At 46.3% G+C, this 27,655-nt stretch overlaps 2 protein-coding genes across 2 annotated transcripts; both read right to left on the minus strand.

Moving 5' to 3' along the window:
• Window positions 1-9,793: 9,793 nt before the first annotated feature.
• On the minus strand, window positions 9,794-10,564 carry Ticam2 (TIR domain containing adaptor molecule 2). Its single transcript, XM_048334261.1, has one exon. The coding sequence runs from the start codon at window positions 10,514-10,516 to the stop codon at window positions 9,815-9,817; it is 702 nt and encodes a 233-aa protein (XP_048190218.1). The 5' UTR covers window positions 10,517-10,564; the 3' UTR covers window positions 9,794-9,814.
• Window positions 10,565-18,164: 7,600 nt separating this feature from the next.
• Window positions 18,165-27,326, minus strand: Tmed7 (transmembrane p24 trafficking protein 7). The gene is made up of 3 exons (XM_048334260.1): window positions 26,867-27,326; window positions 22,604-22,849; window positions 18,165-21,046 (listed from the first exon to the last, which is right to left on the minus strand). The coding sequence occupies exons 1-3, from the start codon at window positions 27,089-27,091 to the stop codon at window positions 20,810-20,812; spliced, it is 708 nt and encodes a 235-aa protein (XP_048190217.1). The 5' UTR covers window positions 27,092-27,326; the 3' UTR covers window positions 18,165-20,809.
• Between the last annotated feature and the right edge of the window lie 329 nt (window positions 27,327-27,655).

Raw genomic sequence — 27,655 nt, forward strand, 5'->3', positions numbered from 1 at the left:
CCGCCGCCGCCACCCGGGCCGCGCCGTTCCGCCCGCCGCGCCGCGCCGCCATGCCCCGCGCCCACCGGAATGGAGCCGCCGGCCGCTCGCCCCGCCCCGCCCCGCCGAGCTGACTCCCCGCCCTCCCAGTCGGCTCGGGCTGCAGCGGCCGCCGCGCCGGATGGTGTAATGGGCTGCGGGCCGGGGGCCGGACCAGCCAGAGCGCCGCTTCACATCACTGACGCGGCAGCCGCGCCATTGGGCCGGGGCAGGGCGGCGGCCGCCGCGAGCAACCGCCTAGGGGCGGGACGGACGCCGCGGCTGGGGCGGGGCGCCGTGGGGAGGGGTGGCGGAGCCGCCGGCGAGCCTGCCAGAATGCGCCTGCGTGCGGTGGGCAAGGGGGGGCGGGGCGCCGTGGGGGAGGGCGGAGCCGCGGCGAGCCTGCGAGAACGTGCACCAGCGTGCGGCGGATAGGGGGCGGGGAGCCGTGGGAGGGGAGGGGCTGTGGGTGGGACGAGGCCGCTGCGAGCTCGGAAAGAATGCGCCTGCGTGAGGTGGGCCGGCCGCAAAGTGCCGCGGAAGGGGGCGGGGCTGTGACGCACGCTAAGGAGAACAGGGGGGGTGGGCGGAGTCACGGCGAGCTGTGGGACCACGCGCCTGCGTGCGGTGGGAGGGCGGGGCCAAGTGCTGCGGGCGTCTCGCCGGCACCCAGGTAATTTGCGTGTTTCCCGGCTCCCTGGGGCGGACTGTTGTGCTTTGGGGGTTCAGCCCCGGTGCACCCCGGGGAGGTGTTGTTATCCGGCTCCCGGGTTAGCCCGGCCTGAGCGCGGCGAGCGTCGCGATCCGGAATCTACGGCGTGGAAGCACGCTAAGGAGCGTTTCCACGTGCTCGGGCCGGCCGAGGTGGCGCATGTCGGCAATCAACGTGGAGGAGGAGGAGGAGGCTGGAGCATCACGAGTTCGAGGCCAGCCTGGCCTACACCTTAAAACAAAAACAAACCGTGCTCGGCACACAGCTCCCCAAGACACTTTCTGGAAATCCTCGAGGTTCTCCTTGGAACCAGAGGAGAAAACGACAGCTCGCTCCTCGTCAGTGAGATGGCCATCATGAGGAGGACGAGCACTGAAAACGGGGCTACTAAACATCCGTACCGTTATGCACGAGACCCACCGGTGCTCAGGCCTGCCATCCCACCCGCTTGAGAGAGAGCTGAGGATCGAGGTTCAAAGCCCTCCTAGGCAGGAAAGGCCATGAGACTCTCCAGTGAACCACAGGAAAAAGCCAGAAGTGACGCCGTGGCTCAAGGGGTAGAGGACCAGCCTTGAGCTGAATGAAGAGCTCAGGGACAGCGCCCAGGTGTGTGGATGGCATGCTTGCTTGCCACCTCCTCGTCCTGAGCTGGATCACAGAACTTCTTTCTGCCCCGTGCCTGGATGGTCACAGTTAAACCCGTCTGCCATGCCACCAGCAATTCTTCCTGAATGATTTTATTCTTCTAAACTCTTGTTAGCTTCATTGTGTTTTAAATGGTACGGCACCGTTTCTCAAGTTTGCCTGGCTACCCTTCCCATTTTTTTTTTGTTTTTTGTTTTGTCTTGGTGCCAGTACTGGAGCTTGAACTCAGGGCCTCACTCTCTCACTTGATGGCTCTGCACATGGTTGGCACTCTACCATGTGAACCATCCCTCCACCTCCAGCTTTTTGCTGGTTAGGATTGGAGATGCGCATTTCCCAGACTTTACCAAATTGGCTGTGTTTAAACTGGGATCCTCAGATCTCAGCCTCTTTTTTTTTTTTTTTTTTTTTTTTTTTTGCCAGTCTTGGGGCTTGGACTTAGGGCTTGGGCACTGTTGCTAAACCTCTCTGTGCTCAAGGCTAGCACTCCACACTTGAGCCACAGCGCCACTTCTAGCTTTGTCTATGTGGTACCAAGGAATCGAACCCAGGGCTTTATGCATGCTAGGCAAGCACTCTACCACTAAGCCACGTTTCCAGCCCCCGTTTCAGCCTCTTGAGTAGCTAGGGTGACAGGCCTGAACCACCAGCGCCTGGCTTCTTCCATTCCTGAGGGTCATATATTTTCCTGTAATTAGTATTCTGTCTGCCTTAATCCTCCTAGGTGTAGCTTAGTGGCTCAGTGCTTGCCTAGCAAGCACAAAGTCCTGGGTTTGAGCCCCAAAACCCAAGAAAAAAAAAGAACTTAATTTTAGTTGCTCTTAGTCTGGGTTTAAACCAGAAACTTCAATGGAAAAAAACTGTTTTTACTGTTTTGGTTAACTTGATTCAATTTGGGAAAAGGCCCGAATAAAATTTAAAATACCTCTACCTTTTAGTATTAAACTGAACATCAGTTCAGAAAAGTGTGAAACAAAACATACTTTCCAGTTTTCAAGAAATGGATAATCTGAGAGCTAGAGGTATATAGCTCAGTGATAGAGTGCTTGCTACCAAGCCTCAGGCCTTGGGTTCATTTCCCAGCACCACAAAAAGAAAAGAAAAAGGAAAGGAACCAAAAGTATGCTGAAGATTTGTTAACTATAAATGAATCAGAGAAAATGTGAACATAAACAGAGCCCAGAAGACGAAGCTGCTACCTCTGCTTGGGCAAGCCTGAAGAGGTTATGGTATACTAATTTTTTTTTTAATGCTCCTGGGACTTGAATGCAGAGCCTGGGCACTGTTCTTGAGCTGCTTCTTGCTGAAGGCTAGCACTCTACCACTTGAGCAGGCTCTACTTATGATACTTTATTGGAGAGAAGGGTCTCACAGACTTTCCTTCCCTGGGCTGGCTTTGAACCGAAATCCTCAGATCTCAGCCTTCTGAATAGCTAGGATGACAGGCATGAGCCGCTGACACCTGGCTTAAATTAAAATTCAAAAGGATTACTGGGAGTAGGTGGAGGCAAAAGGCCACAGAAGAGAGGAAACACCATTCAAAAGGCAGGGAGCAAGAGAACCTCCCTCCTCACAAAGTAGGGGATTGGTACCCCAAGATACCTTCTGAGGTAGCTCCCACAACCTCAATCCAGATACATCCTCACAAGCCATTGCTTTGCTCCGCAGCTCAACCAGAGTTTACGAGTTCTTTCTGTTTTTAGGAGTGCAGTCTGCTTAATCTACCTAAAGTAAGAATACTTTCTTTGGGTACTAATGTTTAAAAAGAAAACTTGTGAACCCAAATGAAGCTTTAAATTGAAAAAATAGGCATAGGCAGGATGGATTTTTTGTAAGCAAGGAGATTTCTAGAATATTTTTGGTCTAGTCTCTACTTCACAGAATGGTAGAAGAACTAAGTCACCAAATTCCAATCATTGCTTAGCACCGTCTCCCTTATTGGTACAGCACTAACATTTTACTCATCCTACAAACACAAGCTAGCCATTCGGTATGCTTGTAGAGGTGTCTGTTTCTTTCCTTTGTCATCTTATTTCCTGAAGTTGTTAGGGCCCAAACTCTAGCTCTCTAGGACTATTAAATAAGAAGGAATTTAAAGATTTTTATGAATCAGTTTCCACCTATTGGTAGTATCTCCCTTCACATTCCAACCCAGCTCAGCTCACTCAAAGATTGATTATTGCTCAGCCTTCTTGGCAAACCCAAGTACCTTGGAAAAACAAGAATGGAATTGGGAACTTGGAAGCTGAGGATCTATCTGAAGGAGAGAGAGAAAATGAGCATGTGTATGCTTGTTGCATACACAGACCAATTCTAGAGCTTGAACTCGGGAGCCTGGCATTGTCTTGTGCTTGTCTTTGGGCTTCTTCACTCAAGGCTAGCTCTTTATCATGTAAGCCTCAGTTCCACTTCCGGTCTTTTTTCATGGTTAATTAGAGATAAGAATCTCACAGGTTTCCTGTGAGAGCTGGCTTCAAAGCACTACCCTCAGATATCAGCTTCTTGAGTAGCTAGAGTTACAAGTGTAAAACTGTGGATCAAGAGGTAGAACACTATCCTTGAGCACAAAAGCTTAGGGACCACACCCAGAGTTCAAGCCCCAGAATTAGCACATACAAAAAAAGAAAGGACAGAAGGAAGGAAGGAGAAAGAGATAAGGAAATTCTGATTCACTAGGTCTGATAAGGAGCATAAAAGTCTGCAACTTCCACAAACATAGAGATGACTCTTCTAGCTTCTAACTTTGATGCCCATGACCTTATAGATGACTGTCCTCATGTTTCTAAAGAGACTGTGACATCTCTGGTGTGAATTCCAGACACGTATGGACACCATGACTCCCAGCTATGATCTCTTCCTAGGACATGTTGGACAGAAAATACAGGATCTCGGGCTGGGGATATGGCCTAGTGGCAAGAGAGCTTGCCTCGTGTACATGAGGCCCTGGGTTCGATTCCCCAGCACCACATATACAGAAAACGGCCAGAAGTGGCGCTGTGGCTCAAGTGGCAGAGTGCTAGCCTTGAGCAAAAGGAAGCCAGGGACAGTGCTCAGGCCCTGAGTCCAAGGCCCAGGACTGGCCAAAAAATAAATAAATAAATAAATACAGGATCTCCAAGCAGTTCAAATGAGCTGGAGCTCAGGGGCCTATGGTTTGATTTGTGTTGATTTAGCTGTTATCCAAAGAGGTTTCAGTTCCGGAAGTCAGGTTATGAGTACAACGCATCTTGATCCATGCCACCCCTTCCATCATTCCCCCCTTCCCCATCTCTCTCCATCCCATTCCTACCCTCAAGTTGTATCGTTCAATGGTTACATCATGGACATTGAGTATAAAGAGTGCATTATGGCTGATGGACTTCCCTGCCGATGTTTGGAGAATTGCATAGGAGTTTATTAAGCTAGTCACAGCCAGCTGAGTCATAGGGTAAATGAAGAACTCTGGTCTGAGTTTTCTGGCACCACCCACGCTGACGTGGGACGAGGCTGAGTTCTTATCACCAGCCCCACCCAAAGGCACTAGAGCCACACTGGAGTGGAGAAGGAAGCAACAGATGTCTTCTCATTCAGTTGGAAGCCTCCTGTGGGCCCCTGTAGTGAGCAAGGAAGGCCTATTGCCCACCCTGCTGGGGTCTAGGGCATTTCTAGGCCTAACCTAGTGCTGAGCAGAGGCCCTCAGACACCACTACAAAGCTGATGTTAGTTAGCCAGACCTAAACACTTGACTGCTTTTCTAGGGCTTTGCTTCTTTCAGAGCCTGGGAAGGGGGAGGGTTGCTTTCTTTTATGGTCTTCACTAGCCATGTCAATCTACTACAAAGCTTCTGTCTGGGCTAAGGGATATAAGGATCTAGCTCAGTGGTAGAGTACTGACCTGGCATGGCTGAGGCCACAAGTTCGATTCCCCAGCACTGCACACGAAACTAATGGAGAGTCCGACAGAAGGATGCCATCCCACATACCCACCCCTACTATTTCCACTCAGAAGCTCCAGCCACCCTCTCACACACTCGGCCTGAAGGTCCCCTTCCTACCACGTGGCTAGGATGACTCATGACTGATGCTTCATTCTCTGATGGGAACACAACTCGAATTCCAGAGCTGGGGCCATACCTTCCAGGTGTTCACAGCTCCAGAACCCTCCCATCATCCATCCTCCAACCTCCTAGAGGAAGCCACTATTGTGCTAGCATGGGAATCTCTAAGAGGCTTCCATCCTAGGCTCAGATCTGCCTCTGACTTCCTCAATACCCAGGGACTGTGTCAGCTGACTCCAGCTTTCCCCATCGGTCAGTGTTTCCTATGTGCATAGGCCCGCATGCACACTGCCCTCAGCTGGGCCCCAAACTCCAAGCAGGTCTGCTTCTGGCTTCTTTCTCCTGCCACCATTGGGCAGTGCTGACATAGCTTGTCCTTGAACTCGAATGGTAGGGCCCTTCCTCTTGGCTTCCTTGCTGGAGTCAGCTATGAACCTGGTACCTTTGAACTCACAATAGCTGTCACTGAAAAGCCTCAGGCTTCTTGTTGTCTGGTTGTGTCTGAGGCTGTTGTCACCCTTCATAAGGCTGGTTCCTCCCTGGCTCTGCAGCTGGCATTATTCTCTGCCACTGGGTTACCAAACAGGTCATATGACGAGTCTCAGCCTCTCTTCCTGCCAAATGTCCAAATGTCCAGTGGACTACTGTAGTTACAATGAAATCACGAGTTGCAGTTACTAGTCGAAAGGAGAGGAGCCCTTTGGTGTCACTTTGGTGAGTTTGGTGCTCCCATGGAACACCCGAGAAACCATCTGAAGACTGATGGGTGTTCAGTCTTGGCTGTGGATTCCAGGGCCCTTGAGAGGTGGAGATGGATCATCTCAGGAGCAGGCTGGCAGAAACCTAGTACCTCTCTTAGTCTCTTCTGTTCGGTGTAGGTACCGTGTACTAAGACTTTTTTTTTTTTTTTTTTTTTTTTTGCGCCAGTCCTGGGCTTGAACTCAAGACCTGAGCATTGTCCCTGGCTTCTTTTTGCTCAAGGCTAGCACTCTGCCACTTGAGCCACAGCGCCACTTCTGGCCATTTTCTGTGTATGTGGTGCTGGGGAATTGAACCCAGGGCCTCATGTATACGAGGCAAGCACTCTTGCCACTAGGCCATATCCCCAGCCCCGCATTCAGTTTCTTGTGACTACAGGATTCGTGTCCTGTTCCTCATATCCATTGGGGACCATCCATTCCTACAACCTCTGTGAAAGTGAATCCCTCTGGTGCTTTGAATCCCTCTGAGCTCTGCTGTCACTAGCCAGAGAAAAATCTCTGCTGTTAAAAGCTCATTTAACCACACTATGGGGGCCTTGTTTATATAAAACACATCATAATCATATGTGTGATATCATATCCTGGTTCCACCCACACTCAAAGAGTGACAGTTGTACAAGATTACTAAGGTATAATTTTGATGGCTCTCTCCACTCCCTGACATCATGATCCACCATGAGCCCCATGTAACATGCATGCCAGCCCTTCAAAAGACTCACAAAGGTCTTTTCCATTCACAGCATCAAAGTCTAAAACCTGGTATAATGAAATTAGCTCCAAAGTCCAACACATCTCAAGTGTAATGAGGTGGTAAAAAGGAAGGGTCCCGAGTCTAACTAATTCTGGGTATCTATCCTGTCTATCCATGGATGTGTGGGATTATTAATAATGACAAGTTACCTGCCCTACACTTTCAACAGACACTTGTGGAATCAGCATGGGAAAAGTGACAGGCCATTTCAGCTCAAAGCAAAGATTTAAAGTTATCCATTCAAAGCAGCATAGATATCAGCCTGGACTGACTGTTGAGTTGCAAAACTTGGGAATATAGTAATTCCTCATGACTCTTTTCTTCATGCTCTAGGCTCTTAGCTTTTCCCATATAGATTTCTGGTTTTACACTTTTAGGTGATTATTTTCGGGGGGGGGAGGGCATTCTTGGAATTCTGCCTGCCATAGCAATTATTGGACTTTTTAATATAACTCTTATTCCTAAGAAATCCACACTAGATATGTAGGGGTGCATGCTATTGTGGCAAAGTTTATACGGTGAATAAATGGCACCCCAACTTTCAAGGATGATGATATTAGCCACCATATGTGAGATGATAGCTAGGTCCCTTGGTCATTTCTGGGAGTCGGCTTAGATCCTAAGTAATGACTCCTAGAGGTGAAGGGGCATTCCTACTGATGACCACATAGACAATTATCTCAAGGATGAAGTATGAAGAAAGCAAAAAACAAAGAAAAAGGTCCCCCATGAATGTGTTAAACAAAATCCACTCGCAGGGGCTGGGGATATGGCCTAGTGGCAAGAGTGCTTGCCTCGTATACATGAAACCCTGGGTTCGATTCCTCAGTACCACATATATAGAAAAGGCCAGAACACTGTGGCTCAAGTGGCAAAGTACTAGCCTTGAGCAAAAAGAAGCCAGGGACAATGCTCAGGCCCTGAGTTCAAGCCCAAGGACTGGCAAAAAAAAAAAAAAAAAAAAAAAAGACAAAATCCACTCACATTTCCTCATGCCAAAGTTTCTTTAGAATTATAGAATCTCCTCAATAAGGAAAAGTCAGCCAAGTCTCACTCCCCTCTAGGTCATTTCGTAATATCAGAAACATAATAAGAGATTCCCCAAGACCTCATCTAAGCACAATGTCTACCCCATGAGAGACTCCCTAGAGTAATTTTGGCAATGGCAGTTAAATCATGCCACCTTGGGGATCGCTTTCCACGCACACTCTCCTGGGTGGGGCCTGGGTCACAGTCATGGTATGTGGTGGTTCGGGGAGACAATCTTTAGACTATGAACTATAGCAAACAGGGGGCTGGACTCTGAAGCCTCAACTGGGCTTGTTCTTCTGTAGAGGGAACAGAGAGATTCACGTTGTTCCCCCCACAAGCCAGAGAGAACACTGGTAACAAAGGAGAACATGGACTAGAGGATGGGGGTGAGATGAGGACAGGTGGAGACATTTCCAGGATTCAGGTGGACTTTCAGTTCAGAGCAGAGTCACATGCCTGGCTGTGAGCACAGATTGTTCCCTGGCAATCAGGCATCTGTGCGAACGTAGTCATCACTTCTTATCCGCTCCGGCCCAGAACGAGGCAGCGGTTACAGCGGGTTCTTGTGCCAGTCGCTGCAGGGCAGGGGCGAGTCCAGCGTGTGGATGAGAATCACACCAATGTAGCCACACCAAAGGAGCAAGCAGTCCGGATTCCGGCCAGAGGAGATAAAGGAATGGAAACCATTTATCAAATGCCCGCGGTGCGGGAGACACTGCCTTGTGTGTTCTTTACAAATGCTATCTCATTTAGTGCTCAAGGCAAGCCACAAGGACCTTGTGGCTCAGTTCTAAAGTGGAGGAAACAAGATTTGTGGCCTGGGAGTTTAAGGTTCCATGGAGACATGTGCCAGCCTGAAGCCTTTCATGACAGTCTTTGGTCTGTAACCAGGTTGTTCATTTGCAGAGCTTCTGGTAAGTGTATGGTTAGCTAGAGGCTCGCTTTTAAAATCAATAACCTTTCTTATAGTAGTAGCCTTTAAACTCTGATAATCTCAAGTGTATCCAAATGTCAAAAGGCACCACCACTGGGGCCATGGTGGTTCACACCTGTTATCCTAGCAATTTGGAAGGCTGAGGTGTCTAAGGATCATGATTCAAAGCCAGCCAGGTAGGAAAGTCCATGAGATTCTTTTTTTTTTTTTTTTTTTTTTTTGCCAGTCCTGGGCCTTGGACTCAGGGCCTGAGCACTGTCCCTGGCTTCTTTTTGCTCAAGGCTAGCACTCTGCCACTTTAGCCACAGCGCCACTTCTGGCCATTTTCTATATATGTGGTGCTGGGGAATCGAACCCAGGGCTTCATGTATACAAGGCAAGTGCTCTTGCCACTAGGCCATATTCCCAGCCCCAGTCCATGAGATTCTTATTTCCAATCAATCAGCAAAAGGTAGGAAGTGGAGGTGTAGCTCAAGTGGTACAGCACAAGCAAAAAAGCCAAGGGAAGAGTGTGAGGGTCCTGAGTTCAAGATGAAGCACTAGAACACACACACACACACACACCCGTGCATGCACACCACAATTTTAGTCCTGCAGAAAATCTCTTTTGTTTTGTGCACCATGGGCTTCTTGTTCTAAGAGCACATTCTCTTTCAGTTAAGTCTTTCTTAGACATTGTCTTTCTCAATTTCAGATTACCCAGTGAGCTTACAAACCAGGAATCAACCATGCAACAGGTGTTTCATCTCAGGCAGTAAACTTTTTTTTTGTCAGTCCTGGGTCTTGAACTCAGGGCCTGGGCACTGTCCTTGAGCTTCTTTGTGTTCAAGGCTAGCACTCTACCACTTGAGCCAGCTTTTTCTGTATGTGTGGTATGGAGGAGTCGAACCCAGGGCTTCATGCATGCTAGGCAAGCACTCTACCACTACACCACATTCCCAGCCCCAGTAAACTGTCTTTGAACCGCATTTCGTGTCTCCTTCCATATAGTTCGTTGTGTCTTATACACAGAGTCCTTAAAGATCCTTTCTACTTGCGTGGAGAAGCCACTGCTCTCCTCCTCTAAGGCATTGATGGTTTGCAATGCCAGGGGCGTGCGCGCACGGGGCAGGGCTTTGTTCAGGGGCCGCAGGGGTATGACAGAATTGTACTTGTGCTGCCGGTTCACCGAGTTCATCAGGGATGTGTAGAACTGGAAGTTGCACCAGGTGTCCCTTAAGAAGTTCTCTGTCAACAGCAAGATGGTCCACGCTGACCCGTTCACCGCATCATCCAGATTCTGCAGGTGCTGCCGGCCACTGGGCATCTCAGCAAAGATCATGCCTGGCTTGATGCCGAAGTCGTTCTGGAGCAGCTCCAGGACCCGGAGGGCCTCGTCCGTGTCATCTTCTGCATGCAGGATCACAAATTTCAGGAACACATCCTCTCCTGCTTCCTCTTCTGGCACCTTCTCCGTGGCCTCATCTCCCGCCTGCTCTCTTGTTGGCCCCTCTGTCCTATTGCCATACCCTGCAGTACCACAGGAGGACACAGCTTCACATTTCTTGGATGCTGACTCCACACTGTGGCTTTTATGCCAAGAGAGAGAAAGAGGGCAAGCGTCTATTTTAGACTTCCCAGTACCCATTGCAGGAGTCCAAGGCTTATACAAGAAGAAAGCTTCATCTACGTCTCAGCATTTCCTTCCCAACCTACAAGGAAAAATAACCACCAAGGAGAATAGTGTAAATAATTAAAGCATTAAGAATGAGATCTTAGGGGCTGGGGATATGGCCTAGTGGCAAGAGTGCTTGTCTCATATACATGAGGCCCTGGGTTCAATTCCCCAGCACCACATATGCAGAAAATGGCCAGAAGTGGCGCTGTGGCTCAAGTGGCAGAGTGCTAGCCTTGAGAAAAAAGAAGCCAGGGACAGTGCTCAGGCCTGAGTCCAAGGCCCAGGACTGGCCAAAAAAAAAAACAAACAAGAATGAGATCTTAGTTGGGCGTTGGTGGCTCACACCTGTAATTCTAGAAACTCAGGAGGCTGAGGGGATCACAATTCAAAGCCAGCCCAGGCAGGAAAGGCCATGAGACCCTTTTCTCCAATTAAGCACCAAAAAGCCAGAAGTGGAGCTGTGGCTCAAAGTGGTGGAATGCTAGGTTTGAGTACAAAAGCTCAGGTACAGTGCCCAGGTCCTGAGTTCAAGTACCAGAACCAACACACGCATGTGCGTGCACACCCACCCACCACACACACACACACACACACACATACACACACGGAATTAAACCTTACTTGTGGGGAGGGATGGGAGAAGAAAATGGGGAAAGCAAAAGGGTTACGTTGTTAAAACAACACAACAACAACAACGAAGAAAAACGCTATTCGGGCTGGGAACGTGGCTTAGTGGTAAAGTGCTTGCTTAGTATGCATGAAGCCCTGGGTTTGATTCCTCAGTACCACATACACAGAATAAAACAGAAATGGTGCTCTGGTTCAAGTGGTAGAGTGCTAGCCTTGAACAAAAAGAAGGTCAGGGACAGTGCCCCGGCCCTGAGTTCAAGCCCCAGGACTGGCAAAAAATAAAATAAGGTTCACTCATCTCAGAAGAGGCATGCCGATGTTACATTACTGTCCATGTCACTAGGCAGAGTAGCCAGTGACTGCCCTAATTTCCATGCGGTATCAAATATGTCTCAGTTAAACTGGTGTGTCAAACCAGATTAAGGAACTTTTTGTCGGTGGCAATGGGATTTGAACTCAGGGTCTCATGCTCTACCACTTGAACCATTTCTCCAGCCTGCCTTTTTTGCTGGTTATTTTGGAGATGGAGTCTTTAGGACATTTTCTGCTTTGAACCAAGATCCTCTTTCCTGTCTACACATCACCCTCTGGTGGCAGATGTCTGTAAAATCAATGATTGCTTCCCTTGTTTAATTTGTATTTTTGCTACTAATAAATCTTTGATTGTTGTTAATAACTAACTAGGGCTTGCTAGAAATTTCTGCTGCATGATATAAAGTCAGGATGATTAGATGGACTGTTAGGTCCCATGATGCAGGTACTTTGTTCAGAATTTCAGGTGACTCTGGAAGCCCTTAATGGGGTCACATGCAGTGGGAAGCACTTTACACTAGCTAGACCAAGATGGGGGGTATTTTGCAGGGAGTGGGGTGCATGATTTCCAAAGACAATCAGGTATATATAGAGAGAAACCCATTATGATCGCTTTGCACTAGACAAATATCACCAGGCAGGGTGGAACTGATTGAAGTGCTTTGATATGAAAAATGCACTCTGTGTTTCTCTACAGCCCAGGGGCTCTAGCTAACACTTGTGAAAAGTACAAGAAACCATGACTGAAGGCATTTCACAGCTGTATGTGCGCGTGCGTGCGTGCGTGAGTGTGTGTGTGTGTGTGTGTGTGTGTGTCCTAGGGACTGAGTGCTGTCCCTGAGCTCTTTTGCTCAAGGCTAGTGCTGTACTTCTGGAGCCTTGGCTCTACTTCCAGCTTTTATGGCGCTTAATGGGAGATAAGAATCTCATGACATCCTCAGATGTCAGCCTCCAGAGTAGCTGGGATTACAGGCATGCCCAGCCCCTTCCTTCTTTTATTCCTTCTCCTCCCTCCTTCACCGCTTCATTCCGTTCTCTCCCCACTTCCCCCTTTTATTTTATAGCCCAGGCTGGTCTTAAACTCAACAGTCATGTCCTATACACCCTGTTCTTTTCTTTCACCTTTTGGTTTTTTGTTTAAGAGAAATAAACGTGGGTGTGGGTACAAAGGAAAAAATCTTGAAAATTGGGAAGGTATTTTATTAAAAAATAGAATTTGAGAACAAACTATGTTATGACAGTAGACAGAAACATGGTTGTGCCTTTTTTTTTTTTAACTGTTAGGGAGTCCCTGCAAACAACATTTTAAAGATGTTATAAGCCTCACAGAATACAGTAATTCCCCTTCTCCATGGTTTTGTTTTCTGAAGTTTCAGTTACATGTGGTTAACCACAGTCCAAAAGTATTAAATAAAAAAATTCCAGGGCCGGGAATATGGCCTAGTGGTAAAGTGCTCGCCTCCTATACATGAAGTCCTGGGTTCGATTCCTCAGGACCACGTATATAAAAAAAAGCCAGAAGTGGCGCTGTGGCTCAAGTGGTAGAGTGCTAGCCTTGAGCAAAAAGAAGCCAGGGACAGTGCTCAGGCCCTTAGTCCACACCCCAGGACTGGCAACAAAACAAACAAACAAACAAAAAACTAAACAAAATTCCAAGCCAGGCACCAGTAGCTCACGCCTATCATCCTAACTTCTTGGGAGGCTCAGATCTTAATATCATAGTTCAAAGCCAGCTCAGCCAGGAAAGTCCATGAGATTCTGTGTTTTTTTTTTTTAAGCTTGTTTTGTTTTTGCCAGTCCTGGGGCTTGAACTCAGGGCCTGAGCACTGTCCCTGGCTTCTTTTTTGCTCAAGGCTTATACTCTACCACTTTAGCCACAGCTTTTTCTATGTATGTGGTGCTGGGGAATCATGTATACAAGGCAAGCACTCTTGCCACCAGGCCATATTCCCAGCCCCCATAAGATTCTTATCTCCAATTAACTGTTCAAAAAAAGCAGGAAGTTGAACTATGGCTCAAGTGGTAGAGTTCTGGCTTAATGCAAAACGTTTAAATTGCTTGTGGATCTAAGCAATGTGATTAAGTCTTGCCCTGGTTTGCTACTTCTCCCACCCAGCATGAGAGCTTCTCTTTATCCAGCGGGCCCACACAGTGTATGCTACCACCCAGAGATCACACAGGAGCTCTATGGAGTTGGGGATTAGGTATCCTGTGAAATGATTGAATTCAGTAGCCTACACTCCAAAGCACAAAATGAGTGATGGCAATTTGACTACAGCCCATCTTTACTCTTATTCTATTTTGGTTGTAGTTACTGTTAATTTCTTTTTGTTGGTGGTGATGGTTGTGGGGCTTGAATGCAGGGCCTGGGTGCTATCCCTGAGCTTTTTTTTTGCTCAAGGCTATCACTCTACCACTTTGAGCCACAGCACTACTTTCAGTTTTCTGCTGGTTACATGAAGATAGGAGTTGTGAGCCTTTCCTCCATCTTCCTTCCCAGTCTGCCACCTTAGGCCATCGGCAAATACAAAATGGCCTTTCCCTAAGATCAGGTGACACAACAGGCCTTTTCCTGAAAACAGGTGACAGGTTTTTACCTGGAAACAGATGAGCAGGTAGCTGCAATCTCAAATGGCAGCCCCTCACCCCCAAAATGCAATTTCCCTCTCCCTTGTTTGTGCAGCTACAACTGTAAATATTAACCCTTTCCACAACACAGGTTCTTGCTCTCATGTTCTACATGAGCCCAGCCCAATAAAACTGTGCTGATAGCCCTGTCCAGCTGCTACTCTGCCCGCGAGGTAGCCTGTCTAGGTTACTGACATTAAATAACTTTTCCTTTGTATGTGACCCAGTGTCTGAGTTATTTTCTTGGGGAAGCCTTTCAAGAGTCTCACAGACTTTCCTGACCAGGCTGGCTTTGAACCACAAGCCTCAGATCTCAGCTTCCTGAGTAGCTAGGATCACGAGCATGAGCCACCAGTGCCTGGCTGTTAATTTCTTATTATGCTTAACTTACAAATTAAACTCTATCATCAGTATGGATGTATGGGGAAAAAAAGATCTCCTTGTATAACGAGTCTGGCAGTATGCATGTTTTAGGGAGTCCACTGGAGGTGTCAGGGAGGGAGCCCCCACAGATCAAGGTCTCCTGAACTGTAGAGCAGCCATGAGGACCACGAGCTGCCCACTCCAGGGAAATCCAGACAGGAGAGTAATGCCAGAGACGATCGTGAAGAAGGAAGCGAAGGAATGCATAGACTATATATAGCTTGCCACAGTTAGGTAGAAGCACCCTGAAGATAAGGGGTGTGGGGAGAGAAATGTCAGTGCCAATGTAATCTTGGGGAGGGGCTGGGAGGGAAGTTATGAAATGAGATCAGAGAGGCAGACATGACTTTCAAAGCCATGGTAAGAATTTGGTTTTCATGACTCTGGTGAGAAGCCAGCAGAAGGTTTCGAAAGGAAGTGAAAGTGTGGACATGGCAGAGAAAGAAAACCACTGCGCCACTGCTATTTAGAAAAAGATGGTAGAGGGGCAAGGACAGAGCTGGTTTATATATAGATAGATCTATCTATCTATAGTGTGTGTGTGTGTGTGTGTGTGTGTGTGTGTGTGTGTGTGTGTGTGCTGGTTCTGGGGCTTGAACTCAGGGCCTGGGTGCTGTCCTCAGCCTCTTTGGCTCATGGCTCGTGCTCTACCAGGTGAGCTACAGCTCCACTTCCAGATGTTTGGTAGTTTGTTGGAGATAAGGACCTCACAGACTTTCCTGCCCCATCCAGTTTGGAATTGCAATCCTCAAATCTCAGCCTCCTGAGTAGCTAGGATGACAGGCCTGAGTAGCCCAACAAGTCTTTACAAATCTTTTAGCCCAGAGAAGGAAGACACACACACAGACACAGACACAGACACACACACCCTAGCTCCAGTCTTATCTCCAATTAACTGTTCAAAAAAAGTAGGAGTTTTCTCAAAGTTATGCTCAGTATAAGGCTGGGGCTGAGGCAGAGCGTGGGCAACATGTAAGACAGGGCTGTTTGGTGAGGGTTCACCTTGAGGTGTTTCAAAGTTAGCTTTCCAGCGTTTTGGGGGTGCTGAGGGCGAGGGTGGGGAGGTCCATGACAGCCTGGGCCACCAAACAAAGAGACAAGCAAAGGGAAAGGAAGGCAATAATGAAAACAACTACAAACATATCTGGAAAGGAGTTGAAGTCTTCCAGTTAGAAAGGGACCAGGGCCAGGCACAGCTTGTCTCTCCAGGGTAAAGCTACCAGGAGAGGCCTGGTACTCTGGACCCCTGCTGGCAGCTCGCCCACCCCACTCTGGTGGCCCCGGCCCGTGCCCCCAACTTGCCTGTCTTCTTGCCTCTGCTCCAGGGCTCCGGCCACAAACCTGGTGCCCGTGCTCCTGCGGGGGTCCCGGGCCTGGAGGACTTGGCGGTGTGGAGTGGCCTTGTTCCTTCGTGGGCGGGGGAGCCCCAGCAGGAGGAAGAAGCCAAGGGGAGGAAGGGAAGCTGGTTTGGGGAACCGCTCTGTAGGCAAATGAGCGCTCTTCGGTTTCCCCTTTTATTTTCCCTCCCTTTTTCACCCAGGGGGGCCCTGGGTCCGGGCAACTCCAGAGACTCAGGCCAGTCCCTAAATACTACCTGCAGTACCCCACTTAGCAAACAGAACAGGAGGTGGCACTTGTCACAGCCCCTGACCAGGTGGTACTGGTTACAGCCCCAGGTTTTAGGACACAATGAGGAAACAAACAGGCATAGAACCGAGCACTGGGACATGCCCAGCCAACAGTGTAATGTTCACAAAATACCTGTGTGATGGCTTTAAAAAAAAATTAAGGGTGTAAGAATTACAAACAAAATTGGCTTCATTAAAAGGACATTAAGTACTTCTAGTGGGGAGATTCAGGGATGTCCCCAGCAAAACACAAACAAGGTGCTGATCATGTGGTAATTCTTACTCTCAACCCGGTGCCTAGAGTGCTCCTTAAATCACACCTATTGAGAGCTGGCAATGTGGCCTAGTGGTAGAGCGCTTGCCTAGCATGCATGAAGCCCTGGGTTCAATTCCTCAGTACCACATACACAGAAAAAGGTGGAAGTGGTGCTGTGGCTCAAGTGGTAGAGTGCTAGCTTTGAGCAAAAGAAGCTTAGGGACAGTGCTCAGGCCCTGAGTTCAAGCCCAGGACTGGCCAAAAAAAAAAAAAAAAACACACCCAAAAAACAAAACAAAACAAAATCACATATTGAATTCCATTCTGTATTATGACAGGATTCACACTTTAAAAGTGTAGCAATTTGTTGTAAACGCAATACTTAACTCCTTTAAAATACCTATCTACATAAAAACAAATGAAATAAAATTAAAATGTTGGCACTTCTTTTTAATAGTAGTGATTGTTAGTATCTGACAGCACTGACATGATGGCAGATCAGGGTTATTTCTAAATTGCTCTTTTCCCATCAAATGGAAAAACGAGGACTGAAAAACAGGATGGCCTCTCTGTGTTTCCCTCCAGAATTTGGAGCCTTGAAAGTCAACTCAGGAGATCAAAAAACCACCATTGCTCTTAATGGTTAAAAAGAACTTTTTTTTTTTTTGGCTATACTAGGGATCACTAGCAAACATTCTACCATTTGAGTCATGCCCCTAGCCCAAGATTTTCAATTTCTGGCAAGAGGTGAGGAGACCCATATCCCTAAAAAAGTGATTAAACCACTCAAGTACTGACAGTCTTAGTGTAACAGACCCACAAATACACTCCCTAGACCCTTGTCCATTCTGTTTCAATACTTGCTATGTTCTTAACTCACACTGCTGTCCTATCTCCATCAATTAGGTCAGGCTCCTGGGGTTGGGCCAGTATGTGATTATATCAGTAGATACTCCTTTCCCTGTTTGTGTCATGTATAGAACTTGAGAACTGAAGAAAGGTCAAGAGACTAGAAAGAGGACTGATAAAAAACAAACATAGCAATTCAGTGCTTACACATGTGAGGCACTAATTCTAAGGGTTTTACAAACATTTCATTCATTATACTAGAGTTGCCTTGGTAGAAAAGTAGAAATAGTTAATAAATTTTGTTGTGCAAGGTCACACAACCATGATTTAACTTACCATGACTCCAAAGTCAGAGCACTCAACCATTTAAGATAATAGGTGAGCTGGGGGAGATCTGTCCTTAATTGAAGCCAATGCTGCACAGTGTTGAAATAGAGGGCTTGAGTGCTCCAGCTCTACCAGACACTCTGTCCACCTTGGGAAAGAACCCTGCTAACATAAGGTTCATGCTGAGTGTATAGTAATACACCTGTACCAATACACCCATCTGTACTCCTATCTCCCTGCTACTTCCACAGAACTGTGTCCAGGAATCAGACTGCCTCATTGTGCTGTGAAGGAGAAAGTAAAGGTAACACAGTGAAAATACCACATGATTCAGTTAACTGAAAGGTAATCTACTTCACTACTCCCCAAAACCCTGAACAAGGAGTGCAGGAAAGCAGTTGGGCCCCTCCTACTTGTTCCCTGTCATGTCTTGGGCCCCTCCTACTTGTTCCCTGTCATGTCACTCAGAGAGTAATGAAGTCCTGGACAACCCTCCCGTTACAGAAGCCTATCCAACATAAGGAGCTTCAAACAATCCAGTCCTGACAGAGACAAGGGAAGTCAGTTTGCGCAAAGATTTTGTCTTTATTCTTCAAGAAATGGATCAGTGCAAATCCATAGAACTGGCTTTTTAAGAGAAATTTCCTTTTCTTTCATAAGTAAATGAAAAAAAATTCCTTGAATTGTTTATATATTAATTTGTTTAATTTCTGAAAACAAGTCATGGGGTCTGTTTTGTCTTAGTAACTACAAATGTTACATTTACAAACAGAAACCAAAAAAAAAAAACAGTGCAAATTTATATGTCTCTAAAGAATAAAATTCCTTTTCAGTCCCCTTTTCTTTGAGGCTGATCAATAAGCCTGGACGAGAGCTGTGAACCACAAACCATTTCTTTAACAGAAAACCAAAAAGGATGTCTATAGATTATTAGCAAAGTAATGTCTCCACACTTATCATCACCAGGTTGAAATTTTAGTATAAACTTGTATATCAAATCACTTTCCATTATTTTCTCTACTTGAAAAATATATACAACGATGGTATTCAAACATGTATTCTAAGTCATCATGTCAGAACATACTTGGGAAATTCACACTTGTGCAACTAGTTATGGAAGGATTACACATCAGATGTTCCAAATGATGTAGCAGGAGGAAGAAAGAGCATGGCTTAGCACTGATGTGCACACAGCTGTCTTCCAATCCGTATGGACACAGGTGAGTAGCAGCTGTCAACATGTGACCAAAGCCCACATATCTCAAGACTCTCACCAAAAGTTATTCGTGGAAATAGGCTAATATGAAGTTTTTGTTTTGTTTTGTTTTGCCAGTCTTGGAGCTTGAACTCAGGGCCTGAGCACTGTCCTTGGCTTCTTTTTGCTCAAGGCTAGCACTCTACCACTTGAGCCACAGAGCTACTTCTGGCTTTTTCTATATATGTGGTACTGAGAAATCGAACCCAGGGCTTCATGCATGCTAGGAAAGCACTCTACCACTAGGCCATATTCCCAGCCCCTAATATGAAGTTTTTAGAGGCACAGTTAGATGAGTGCACTGTCTCTACCAAACTCGGTAAGTTCTGCACCTGGCTCTTTAATGACAGAAGTATCTCAACATAATGGTGTCTGTAGGCAACTGGAAAAGAACATTTTACATATGCCATGCGTGTCAATCACATTGGAGCCAGGGCTTTAAACTTCTCGATCTGTCACACAGAGCCTCACAGAAAGCTGCAGGACAACTTCAATACAAGAGTCCAATTAATAAAAACTGCAATATCTTAAACTTCTCTTTATAACCCATAAAGAAAGGGTGTTTAAGGAACAGCTTTTTGAAAGTATTGAAAACATATTCACCATTGTATACTGTGAAATCTCAGCATGACAGTTTCAATTCATTCTGTTCTAAGATGCAAACGTGTGTGTATGTGTGTAAGACAGCTTACAACTGAGAATTTTTTTGTCAGTAGTGTTCATGACTAGAACTGCCATGCAGTATCCTAGGATTCAAATGTCCAAGTCTTTACAAATGATATTAATTTTCCATCATCTTATATTCTATTCTGGAGTATCTGGAGCAAAATCTTATTTCAGTCAAGTTGAATTGACACAAGCTGTGAGTGAATTTACACAGTCTAAACCCTACAGGGGACAGGATATGAACTATTTAATACTCATTCAGTGAAGTACAAGATTATCAAACAGGTAACAAAGCATCCTAACTTTTGAAAAAAAAATCACTTCAGGCTGTTAAGCAGAGACTATGGAAACAAAATGAGCAAACACGGGAAGCAAACTGACTTTTCAGTGCCTCACACCCACATGAAAGTATGGCACTTACAATACTAATGTTACAACCATCAATTCAAATGAATGGCCTGAAACCCAAAAAACAAGAGCCAGCCTAGACAATGTCAAAATGACACGCCACATTCCTTTTCCTTGTAAAATCACTGGAAACATGAGTGTGGTTATTAACCCAGCTAAACTTTCTCACTGTACTTGTTATAACAGTCTGAGAATTAAGGTCTATATAAACTCTACTAAGTGTTTTCTGTGTTGTAAGAATGCTTTTATAAAACAAAACAATTCAAACACATTGCTAGTTACAAATTTTAAAATAAACCCAAAACACAAAACTTAGGCATTTTCTAAATTACTGAGAAATAAATTATAACATGATATATCAATTAATATTGTATCAATATTAACTAACATTTCTGTGGTAGATCATTTCCCCCATAAAAATAAGCAGTGCAGAATAGGGCTTGGGCTATTTAGATCACATTTGGTTTTCTTAAAAACACAACTTTATTCACTACAAATAATTAAAAGGCAGTTTTCTTCCTCCATAACACATATAGACATTAAATCTAAGGTTTTAAAAATATTAACTACCTATAAGAAAAGTATCTTTAAATGGTTAAAAGGAATCAGAATACCAAAGTTTAGTGTGTGAAGAGCAGATATAAACAACCAAGAAAAAAGTAGATCACTGGTGTATACTGAACATGAACAGCCCAAGTAAGTCCCAAAGTGTTTCCACCATTATGAATTTAAAAAGGCATCTTCCACGGTTTGGGGATACGCACTGAAATCTCTCCCAGGAAGAATGAAGGTTTTGAAATGTTGCCAGTGTCAGGTCCTTCGGTACCAAGATCAGAGGACAGCCTATCACAGGCCATGGGCCCTCAGTTCTCACAATGGTGTTAGGATCCAACACGGGTCGTGGTGGTTCTTTTATCGGAGAAAAAGCTTTTCAGCAGAAACACCTGCCCTATGCTGACCACCAGAAGAATGAGGGCTTCACCCACTGACCAATAGGCCACTCTTGTGTTCAGATCCTCTGCTCGGCTTCGGCCCTGGGCCTCTCTCAGTCGGAAGTGAGTCTGATAGTCGATGACAGACTTCAGAGCTTCATGGATGGAGACGCAGGCCGATTCCATCTAAATAGGAACACTGTAGTTAGTGTGTTTAGTACTTTATGTGCACTCTCATCGAGCAGGTTCACCTTCTCATTGGATCTCAATCTCTTGTTGACCTAGCATGCTATAAACCAGCATTCACTCACTCATACCAGCTGTAAAGCAGGGCAGTCATATACTCAGTAAGCAAGGTTCCTTCCCACACAGTGAGATCCACAAAGGAGCAGACACAGGTTAATTTATAAACAATGGCCCCATAATAGAAGGTGGATCTGCTCAAAGTTGGCGTGCATGCATGCATTCATATATAAGCACACATGGAAATATAACAGAATCCCCTTGGACAATTAATATATGCTAACATAAAAAGAAAGAGAATAAAAATTTTAAAAAGAAAATAAACAACAGCCTTAAGGAAAAAGTATCTCACAATGTAAAGTGTATTCACCCAAAGCACTAAAGAGAACAGTTCCTTTTTTTTTTTTTTTTTTTTTTGGTGGGTCCTGGGGCTTGAACTCTGGGCCTGGGTGTTGTCCCTGAGCTCTTCAGCTCAAGGCTAGTGCTCTACCACTCTGAGCCACAGTGCCACTTTTCTGATGTTAACTGGAGTTAAGAGACTCACTGACTTTCCTGCCCAGACTGGCTTTGAACCATGATCCTTAGATCTCAGCCTCCTAAGTAGCTAGGATTACAGGTGTGAGCCCGGTGAGAACATTTCTTAAAACAAGAGCAACTAAATATACCCTGCTCACACCCCTCTAATATCCACCCACCTCTAATATCTGGACCTTAGCTAAGGGGCCACAGGAACCTGGAAACACTAAAAGACCAGGGGAAGGCTATGACAACGAGGTGACAAATAATTTCTTTCAATACACAGTTTAAGCACCTTTTAGATGTGATCTTAATTAAGTATTCCTAGTATTAAGAACTGTATTTGAACTGGAAATAAAGCAGCCTTTCTCATCACTTGAGTAGTACCAGTTCCGTGGCTTTGAAGTTTTCTTAACTTTTCCTCAAAATAAAACCCAATTTACCTAGCACAACTATTTTCATTGGATGACTTACTACTACTCTAACACTTTACCTGATGTTAGAGCCAGTTACTGAAACAGTGGGATATAGACAATAGTGTACAAGCACACAGCAATCCAGGCATATTGACGCCCCAACTATCTCTTAAATGTCCTCATGCAAGCTAATGGCATCACAGAAATGCTTCCAAACACTCCAGCTCTCAGCCTTCCTAAGTTTCCCTACAGCATCAACATTTTTATTTAGAGATTGCCGTGACCCCCACCAAGCCCATATGCTAAAGACTTGATGGCTAACACATCACACTACCAGGAGGTGTTGGAACGAGCAGGGGAGGAGTCTAGGGGAAGAAAGTGAAGGGTCACTGGGGGCAGAAATAAACTTTTCCTTCTGTTACCTCAGTCATTGGTCTCAGCAGTGGAAAGCTGATTAACAGTGATCTCTTATCTTTGTACTCTTTTACACTTAGATATTTCGTTATGCTTTTTTTTCTTCCCTTTACTATATCAACCTTTGTTTTTAAAAACTAACTTGTTTATTTACCTGGGTAAGAGCATTGGCTTGGTTTTCATTGGGAAATAAAGGTGGGTCTTCTCCAACTTGAAAGTCAAAATACACCGTTTTATGTGTGAAAGTAGAAAATTCATTGCTGAAGCAAAATTTGTATGTTCCATTTCTGGAGGCTGTGAAGGTAAAGCTATCATACTGTTTCTTCATCTCCTTGTACAAGACTTTGCCATCAGGGTCTTCAAGTCGACAATCGACATCATAGTGACCACCAGTAATTACCTGTGAGAGGTTTGGGGGAGGGTGAAAAGAAAGGGGAGGGGAAAGAGAGGAGAAGGAGGTCATTGCATCTAACACATTTGAAAAAGTAACCAAAGTTCCTATTAATATGGAAATAAGGTTATGGACAAATGTCTTTAACTATCACACTCGCTTTTACATTTTTTGATTTTCAGATTTCAGTTTGACTTAAAACTTTATAAAACCTAAACACCTTTCTCATGACAGGAGACAGAGAATGTTCATTCACTTCAAAATAGTTGATGTGCCAGTTAATTTAGGTCTACTCTATCACTTAGCTCACAAAGTTAACATAATATTACTCACTCTGTGTGTGTGTGTGTGTGTGTATCAATCAGTAGAACAAAAAGCCAAATTTAGGACTTCAAAGGAAGAGTTGTTACTTATGTGACCTTTTGTCACTTTGAGAGGTGACTAAAGCATGTTACAACATCACTTCAATAATTAAATGAAATATAATTATAGGCGTGGAAAAATGTACAATCTTGGAAGTATTAATAAACCCATAAAAATGTTGGCATTAATTTCTGGGGATTGAATCCAGGGCCTCACAAAGCATTCTACCATTGGGCTACATCCCCACCCAGCCTGTTTTGTTTTTTTTTGTTTTTTTTTTTTTTTGTTTTTTTTTTTTTTTGGCCAGTCCTGGGGCTTGGACTCAGGGCCTGAGCACTGTCCCTGGCTTCTTTTTTGCTCAAGGCTAGCACTCTGCCACTTGAGCCACAGCGCCGCTTCTGGCCGTTTTCTGTATATGTGGTGCTGGGGAATCGAACCTAGGGCCTCGTGTATCCGAGGCAGGCACTCTTGCCACTAGGCTATATCCCCAGCCCCACCCAGCCTGTTTTGTTTCTTGAAACAAGATATTGCTAAGTTGCCCAGGCTCGTCTTAAAAGTTATGTTAGAACACTGGGCCATAAAAATGCTTTAAACAAACAAAAGGCTCAAGTACTTTAGCCCCAGATTTGAGCACAAAATCTCAGGGATAGTGCCCAGGCCCAGGGTTCAGGTGCCACAAATGGCACATAAAAAAGATAAAGAAACACAAAAAGCAAGCACCTGAATCTTATCAACTGGAAATTTATCCCCTCCCCCCCTTAAAAAGTCAATAACCTTTTCTCCAGGAGAAATAATTACTCTTTATTTCTATATACCCAGTTATTTATACTTGACCACTGTGCTCTGAATAATCAAATAAATACATACTAAACTTTATCATGGCTCAGCACCTCACTTGACTTCTAATAAGTGCTCTTATTTATCAGCACCTCTTTTAAACATGGCTGGTCACAACTGGAAATTGAGTCCCAAACTGGTCTTCCCTACCTGTTCAAATGACCAGAGCAGTTGTTGTCTTACTGGCTCTCAAATTCATCCCCTTCCTTCCATTTCTAATCCAAAATGTACTACTGTCAGTTTCCTGATGGGGCTTCTTACCATGCAGTCAGTCCCCCCTTCTGACTTAGGGCTTCCCAACTTGAAGTCATTCCCATTAGGAACTAAATAATGCACCATATCAGAAGGTTTCCCCATCCTTGCACTAAAGCACCATGAGCAGCACCCTAGCATCCCTTAGGTGAGTGAGAGGGAAGGGAACATCCTCAAGGAGGCCAGGTACAAAAGGTCAATCTTGATGTTATGAAGAATGTTTACAAGCTGGTAGAACAAACCATCCCCCAAAGCCCTAAGACCCACAGGTCACAAAGCAAAACTATCATGACTCAGTGTATTTCAGTGCCACACATAAACTTAACAGCAGCAGAGTGAAAGCACTCCTCAGACTCATTCTGCTGGAACCCACAATCGTGTGCCCTTCCCTCCCTGGGCTGCCATACTGTAAAGCAAACACTATTTTGCCTACTAGACTCAACTCAAACATTAGTACCTCTGCCAAATTTCTCTTGGAGACCCCTCTATCCTTTGTTAGCAGACTCCCTGTTGTGTTCTTGCAGTGCTGAGCCTAACATTATGTGACTGAATGTCTGGGAAAGCTGCCTGGAGTCAAAGCCAGTCTTATTTTAAGGGAGGCAAGAAAGTTAAACTCAGGACTCCATGCAGAATCTGCTACTTTTCAGTGTGGTGGCCTTGGGTGTAAATCTATGTAAGCCTGTTTCATCAGTATAAAAGGAATAAAAACAATTTCACATCAAGTTTTGCTCAGGACATCTCAATTGCTTGACACACAGCACGCACACAACAGATGCCATTTTTTAGGCACAGGGCCTCACATAAGAATTCAAATGTTTATTAAATGCAAACAAAGAAATGTTGACTTATGTGTTACATGAAAATTTCTGTTTTCTTCTATGTGTGTGGCTTGGTCCTAACCATGAATTTAAGCAACCCTAAGGGTGATCATTAGCCTCTCTTCTCACGAGGCAGGTATAACCCAATCATTACCAAATCCTGTTGCTTTTACCTAGCATACTCTCCTATCTTTCCTTTTTTTTCCTTCCCTACCAATACCTTCCTAGTGTAAACCACTACCACTTCTTGCCTGGCCACCAAAATAGTCTTCTATCATCAGTCCTCCACACTCACTCTCAGCACCCTATCGGCCTTCTCTACCTGCACTAACCATCATTCATGCAGCAGCCCAGAATATTCCCATCATGGGTACCTCCATCTCCCTTACCGATGTACTTCCAATTCATCCTTTAAAGTTCAGTGTAAAATGAACCAGTGTCTCATGCTGGGAATCCTAGTAACTCAGGAGGGTGAGACCTGAGGATTGTGGTTCAAAGCCAGCCTGGGTACAAAAGTCTATTATAGACTCTTATCTCCAATTAAACAGCAAACAAGTCAGAAATGGAGTTGTGGTGCAAGTGGCAGAGTATTAGCCTTAAGCAAAAAAAAATTCAGGGACAGTGCCCAAGCCCTGAGTGAAAGCCTTAGGACCAACACAAAATAAAAAAAAAAAAAAGCAAAGATTTAGGAAGTGTTCATGGATCCCTCAAATGAGATCACATAACCTCCATTTACTGGTTACAAGATGGTTCTCATGAATAAGGTACTAAGTAAGTACATTGGTATGAGGGGTGGGGATGGGGACCAGGATCTGGGATCAGGAAGATGGCACTGTATCTCTGCTTTCCATCACTTCTGTGTCACCAGCACCCAAGAGGTACACTCAGTAGCTATTTGAATGCTAAATGTACCTGCTGAGAAGTCAGTTGAAAACTCACATTCTGATGAATATAGTGCCTTTTAAAAAAAAACAAAAACATAATCCCCAAATTGAGAAGAGCTTTATTTGCCAGGACTTTAACTCCACCAACCATCAGAAAAAGGGAGGGCAAGAAGGGGGGGAGAATGATGAAAAAGGGTAATGTGGGTGAAGATGACACGCTGAAGTGAAACACCTTTATACAACTACTTAAATAACAAAAGTTTAGTTTATAAAAACTGAAATGTAATGGACTTTGGTAGCACTTCTAATCTGATCATAGCGGAGGTGTGTTTTACAATACTAAGAGATCGGCTCTGGGTATAACAATTGACCAGGAATAAAGAAAATGCTAAAAAAAAATGGAAAAGAAAGATGGAAAAGCAATGGAACTAGACATCGTATTAGCACTTATAATCCGATTATAGTGGACACAGGTGTGGGTTACAACACTGCGGGTTGGATCTGGTCCTAACAATTGAGCAGGAGTAACTGTGAAAAATGTCACGTTTCATTAGGGATATGTCGGAAAGAAATGTCACAGGTGGAGGAAGCAGTTCCCGGACGTGCCTGCCGTTGAGGTCTGTGGCAAATTCGTCGGCAAGGGTGGGCTACCTCCGGGAGATTCTCCAGTCACCCAGGGACCAACCCTCCCACCCCGGCGCCGGTCAGCCCTCGGCCCGAGCCCCGCCCCCACCACCAGGCTCCGCCCTCCGACCCCGGCCCGGAGCCGCCCTAGGCCCCGCCCCCGCGCCCCATCGACCGCTGCCGGGAGCCCCCCCCCCCGCCCCACCTCCACCCCGACCCCGCTTCTCCGCCCGCCGGCCGGCCGGCACCTGGAACTCCAGCGTGCACTTGGTGCCCTGGACGACGTCCTCGTAGAAGCACTGCTTGGCGTTGTCTGGCAGCTCGAAGGTGATCTCGGAGGCGCCGCCGGGGCCCGGCAGCAGCGGTAGCAGCAGCAGCTGCAGCAGCAGGAACAGCGGCGGCGGCGCAAGCGGCCGGCAGCCCCAACGGCCCCCGGCGGGCGCCCCGCGCGGCGCCGCCACAGGCCTCGGCATCCCCGGGCGGCGGCGGCGGCCTCCACCGGGCGGCGCGGGGTCACCGCAGGCGTCGGTCGCTGACGAGGTCGCACGCGACAGCCGCCCCGAGCCTCGCGGGGGTGCGGGAGAGAGCAGGGCGTCCCCGAACCCTCGTACAGGACCACCTCACGGCCGATACCCCGGCAGCAGCAACAGCGGAGCGGAAGCAGCACTAGCTGAGGAGCGTCGGAGCGAGCCGAGCGGCCGGAAGTGAGGGTAGCGCTGGCACGGAAGGGGCGGGGCCGGAGGTACCTACTCCAGTCACCCGGATGTGGACTTCCCTAGGTGGCGGGGGACGCGTTGGAGTAGAGTGTGTACGTGGAGGCTCGCGGGGCGGCACCGGCAGAGCCTCGGCCACAGCAGGGACGAAAGGCGTAGCCAGCGTGATGATGTGAGGGCGGGGACAGCGGGAGGGGCGGGGCCTGGAGGCCTCCCGGATAGACGTGGCGCCGTGTGATTCGCCAGCGCTTGTACTCGGTTTACCCGGGCGGGGAGGCGGAATCAGTGGCAAGTTTTCTCCGGTGCACGGAGCGCGGGTTCTGA

The sequence above is a fragment of the Perognathus longimembris genome, chromosome 25, assembly GCF_023159225.1.
Source record: "Perognathus longimembris pacificus isolate PPM17 chromosome 25, ASM2315922v1, whole genome shotgun sequence".
Taxonomy (NCBI): Eukaryota; Metazoa; Chordata; class Mammalia; order Rodentia; family Heteromyidae; genus Perognathus; species Perognathus longimembris.